This window comes from Acyrthosiphon pisum, unplaced genomic scaffold, assembly GCF_005508785.2.
Source record: "Acyrthosiphon pisum isolate AL4f unplaced genomic scaffold, pea_aphid_22Mar2018_4r6ur Scaffold_21356;HRSCAF=23752, whole genome shotgun sequence".
Taxonomy (NCBI): Eukaryota; Metazoa; Arthropoda; class Insecta; order Hemiptera; family Aphididae; genus Acyrthosiphon; species Acyrthosiphon pisum.
This window is the reverse complement of record NW_021770814.1, coordinates 1-5,650: the sequence shown is the minus strand read 5'-3', so window position 1 is coordinate 5,650 and position 5,650 is coordinate 1. Positions and strand designations below refer to the sequence as shown.

Genomic DNA, 5,650 nt, shown 5'->3' with positions numbered 1-5,650 from the left:
CTCAATTACATGCGTTGTCTCCATTTAAAAAACGTTCAATTTAACAAATTCTACATTCACATTAATCAATTTCTCTCTATATTTTTAAAAATTATAGTGAATAGACCTATTAAAAAATGTAAAGAAATATTATTAACTAGGGTAATGCCCTAATAGCTAATAGCTTTTATTGATATTTCAATTACAGAGGTATAAAATTGTCTTGTTTTTACATAATTTGTACATTTTAAAATTATCATAACTTGCTTCAAAATCAAAATATCAATAAAAACCTCTAAATTGAATTAGATACCTACTTAAAAGCCTTACCTTCAAATTTTATAATAAGTCAATTCGCTCTAATTTTAAAAATAACAGAGTAATATGGATTAGTGTGAACATAACATTTGTTATGTTGTATAATGTTTGTAGGACGAAGACAACACATGTGGATGTGGTGTCCTCTTAAGAAATTAACCATAGTTAAACTATAACTTATTACATGTATAATCACTAGATGTGGACTGTGGGTAGTATACCTAGTTATGTAATAAATATAAAAATATAAATATAAATGTATGAAATAATAATCATAAAAACTTCTTACTTATTGTGGGCATTTTGTAAATTAATGTCTTCAAAAGGTTTATCCAAACTCTTTTTTTTAACAGTACCAATAAATTGGTCAAACGGATCAGATTCACTAATTCAAAATTTAAAATAATACATTAATTGAATTGAAAAAATAGTAACCTACATAAAAATAATAATAAATATAAATGTTTACATTGCTTTTTCAGTACTTTCTTGCTCATCACTGTTATTTGAGTTTACAGAAATAGTAATGAAATTTAAATTATTAGTATCTTCTTCTGCAGGCATATTTACTGAAATCAACTCCTCTATATCTATATCTACTTCATCAGCTGTACCTATAACGTTATCAGTGTTGTCACTCAAAAATGAAACAGTACAAGTACTTTCTGTGACAGTGTCATGACCATGAATAGCAGTATGCCCTAAAATATCTAATAGTTGTTCGTCAGCTTGGTCGATGCACTCTTCATCTTGTTTTTCACCTCCACCAGTCTTGTTATAATGTGACTTTGAAGGAATTTTTTGTTTTGCAGCCGATTTTAAGTATTGAAAACACTTAACATAAAATTATATCTTTTTATTTTTTTGTAAATAATTGAGAATTAATGTACAATTATTGATTTTATTATTACCTTTCTCCATTCAACCCAAGTTTTTTTTGGTCCAATTGTTTGGTTCAGCGTACTGGTAATATTTTGCCATAACAACTGTGAATCCTTCATGGTAAAAGAAGGTCCAAACTTTTTGGTATTTAATTTTGGATGCTTATGAACAAAATCAATCAATAATTGTTTTTGCTCATAAGTTACACTTTTAGACTTTTTCTTTGCTTCCATAACCGTAAAAAAAAAATGAAAAAAGTATAGAATAGCACTATGTATGTCACTATCGACTTGACTCTAGAGACTCTAAGGAGAAAACTCAAAAACTTAGGAAAACCACGAAAACGCAAAGGCCGAAGAAAAACTTTAAAAGTAATAGATAAGTAATAAGTATTATCTTATTATCATTGTATTTTAAATTATATTTTTATCATTTATGATTGATAAAACTAATACAATTTACAGTACAGCCAATATAATTTTAGATATCGCACTTATAATTATTAGTTTAAAAAACAAATGATTAGACAATGTGCGATTAGTTTAAGAATATTAGATAGAAAAAAAATGATATTCAAAAATACAAATTTTAGTTAGTGCACTAAAATCATCGTCTAATTGATTAGTGTACTAAAGTATTCGCCAATGATTAGTGCGAACTCAAAAATAGACCCCCAGAATTTAAAGATTTCCATAGCATTTGCAGTGCACTAATAGAGACTAACCAACCATTAATAAAATTTGTCCTATAAGTAACATCAGTATCATTTTTTTTTTTTATAACTTTTAGGCTAGTAAAAATTTCAGTCATTTTTATTAGATGATCCAACTGGGGTGATTCATTATTAAAGGGCCTATTAAAAATTTTACCATTAAGAGTTTCTCTAGAATTAAATATGTCAAACAATTTATCTATGTCATTTATAAAATGTATTGTTTTTTGACAATCTATTGGTAACAACCCACAATTTAATACTGTCGACATACCAGCCGCAACAGTAGCACTAAAAACTTGAGCTGCTAACCTAACTTTAATTTTTATCGAAAGGACCGGGATGAATATGTAAATATGTTAATTTAGGTGCCATACGGATGTTACATTTACTATCATAATTGTAAAAAATATCTAAATGTTTTTTGTCTACTAAATCTTCATTAATTTTCAATAAATGTTTAAAAAACATGTTACGTGTTGATTTAAGTAGGTGAGTAGGATCAAACATATATATAACGGGCTTTCCATCAACTTCAAAAAATGGTTCCTTAGGAGAAACATTATGAGTATTTGAAAAGCGAATGAAATTTGACCCTTGATCAGTAATGAAGCATTTAACATTAAGATTTATATTTCGTAATCGGCGAATCGTTGAAAAAATAATTGAATTAAGATCTGACCCAGAACAGCTATTCGAAACAAGGTAATAGGCAATAGGTTGTTTCCAGTTATATTTTATTCCTCTAAGCATAAGGACAAGAGCGTATTTTGCAGGTTCATATGTTCTAAAAGTATTTGATTGATTAAAACCAATTATTTCATCTTTACTAACATTATAAAATAAGTTTTGTTTTATTGACATCTCATCAGCGCTTAAAAAGCAGTCCAAAGCATCGGGATGAAAACCATTCACTTTAAATTCTAAAAAGTGAAATAGGAAATCATTTAAGCCAGGTTTTAAATCGTATTGTGAAGTTACTCTTTTTAAAGTGGAAATAGAAGGAAGAGAAAAAGATTTTTGAAGAAAATTAAATAACATAGGGCTTAGAAAATATACAGTTAAAGCAAATTGTTTAATTTGTTTAGAATACCGTTGTCCACTTTTTGACCTATCTTTGTTTACAATATTATTCTTAACTAGAAGGTAGACTGATTGTTCGAACACGGACGCGTTTTCGTGCCACCGTAGTTTCGGCATAGGTCCCCAAAGCTGCGCCTCGGATGCCGAAGCTCACGAGGTGGCTTACCCCCTCCTCGGCCGTCCAGCGCAGGGCCGTTCGCCGCCATAGGCTGTGCCGCCAGCCGTGTGTTGTCTTGTCCAGGTGGTCGAGCCCGACGCATCGTTGCGTTTGCTCGTCGCCTTGCGCTGTGTTTTTGGCGACTAGACCGCGTGTACGGTCCGCGTTGCTCCGGGTGGCTATGTTTTGACCTCGTGGTCAGTTGACATTCGTGCCGTAATCATTTATTTACAATTATAATTGGTGCACGTCTTTACCGTCGTAAACTTGGAGACAGTTTAAGTTTGACGGATTGTGTCACCGCACCACCGAGTTTATTATACGTGTTAACGCCGGGTCGTCGTTCAACTTCGCCGCGGCGCCGATTTTGGTTGTTGACGAGGAAGACGCTGTCGCATTTCCAGCGAGGACCGTGCTGACCAGTGACCTGTACCCAGGTGTCGATCAGGTCATATTGTAAAATTATTATTATTTATTGTTCAAATTATTATTATTATTGGTTGTAGCGCGTGCTAAATTGTACACGGCGTTTATATTAATTATTATTGTGTAAAATATATATATCGCGTCATTACGCATTAACCTAATCAATAAGACTTGTACGAGGTAATAAATTGTCAGTTCGCCCTTTCCCATCCACAGCACCCCGCAAGTCGTTGCCGCAAACCGCAAGTCACACAAGTAGGTGCGGCGCGGCGCAACAGTTTTGGTAGCAGAGCGTGGTTATCCAACCTCACAGGGGGGTTCGGTAGCGGTGTGCTTTAGGGTGTCAGTTGTGTTTGCCCTGGTATTTTGGGTACCGAGTACAGTGCTTGGGTGTTCACCGGAGGTTGACAATTATTGTATAGGATTATTAGTTGACCGGTCTTCCCCGGTTGGTGAACATTATAATTTATTATTACACTGAAAATTAAATTTTTGTAATACGTGCTGTGTGCCAATGGTATAGGTATCCGATATAACTATATTATACGTTATAGTTAGCGTAGTCGGTCGCAGTGTTGATATCAGCTGTACTTAGATTACAGCCTTTAGGCAATTACGCCGGCCACTACCTGGATATCGTCGATATATCCAGAGTGTAGTGAATTATAGTATGTGTATTGCGCCGGTCGTTATTTTTGATATTGTTTGATAAAATATTATCTATACTATAATAAATTAGTTGTTGGGTCACTGCGTTGATATTTTCGATAGTTCAAAATGTCTACTGTACTGACGTGACGGAATTTGCGCCGGTCGTTGAATTGATATCGCTCATAGGTGTATCAATATTATTATTTATTATTCACGCCGGTCGCTGTGAAATATTTCACATAACGTTGTGATTATTGTCCGTTCACGCCGGTTGTTTTACCGTGTCTTGACTCATCTCGTTCGAATATTATTCGTTTATAGTCTTCTAGAGAAGCATAGGGTTTTGCCCGCTACCATGGCCGAAAATGAGGAACGTCGTCGTCGTCTTACACGATTATTGCAATTGTATACGTTGAAGCGCGCGACCATGATATCGCAAATTCAAAGCATATACAACATGGGAGTACGTGTCCGTACCGATAATACCTTAGCTTTCCAGTACTCCTTCCATGATGCTGACCTAGAATGGTTGTGGGATGATTTTGAGTCTTTTGATCAGGCCGTGTTAAATTGTTTGTTTGATCTGAATAGGGCGGACGAGTATTCATGTGCTTTACAAGTCACTATGCGTGACCTTGTTGATGCATCTAAAAGCGTTTTGGCACAAATTCGTCCTACGGTCGTGGAGCGGAATAGTATTAGTAAAGTACATCCGACGACTTGTGAGTCAGTTCCGCGTACGTCAAGGTCTATCCGCGGCCAATGTACAATATTTCCGAGTGGTCGTTTTTCGGAAGTGTTTCCGTCCCATCCGTCGGTGTCTGATGCATTTCTAGCCGTGCCCCGCTCAACAGTTGTACAATCATTGACTTGTGTTCATATGTCCGATTGTAGTTTATTGGCTCATAGTATGCCGTTAGCCAAGTTAGTGTCTGTGGTCGGACCGATTTTGGTTGTTGACGAGGAAGACGCTGTCGCATTTCCAGCGAGGACCGTACTGACCAGTGACCTGTACCCAGGTGTCGATCAGGTCATATTGTAAAATTATTATTATTTATTGTTCAAATTATTATTATTATTGGTTGTAGCGCGTGCTAAATTGTACACGGCGTTTATATTAATTATTATTGTGTAAAATATATATATCGCGTCATTACGCATTAACCTAATCAATAAGACTTGTACGAGGTAATAAATTGTCAGTTCGCCCTTTCCCATCCACAGCACCCCGCGCAAGTCGTTGCCGCAAACCGCAAGTCACACAAGTAGGTGCGGCGCGGCGCAACACTGATGGTGATAAATATTGTTCACACATTTTCATACAATGTTCAACAGTTGTAGTCTGCTCTAGTTGTTGTTCTAGTTTCTTGATTGAACACAAAGCATTGGAAAGTCGTTCTTGAAGTACTCGTTTCCTTGGAGTTTTGGCAGTTAATGAGTTC

The 5,650-nt window shown here is 35.2% G+C and overlaps 1 protein-coding gene across 1 annotated transcript; it reads right to left on the bottom strand.

Annotated features, from left to right (window-relative positions):
* Window positions 1–271: 271 nt before the first annotated feature.
* Window positions 272–1,574, bottom strand: LOC115034863. The gene is made up of 4 exons (XM_029492364.1): window positions 1,209–1,574; window positions 767–1,131; window positions 587–682; window positions 272–518 (listed from the first exon to the last, which is right to left on the bottom strand). Exons 1-4 carry the CDS (start codon window positions 1,410–1,412, stop codon window positions 329–331), a joined length of 855 nt encoding a protein of 284 aa, XP_029348224.1. The 5' UTR covers window positions 1,413–1,574; the 3' UTR covers window positions 272–328.
* Between the last annotated feature and the right edge of the window lie 4,076 nt (window positions 1,575–5,650).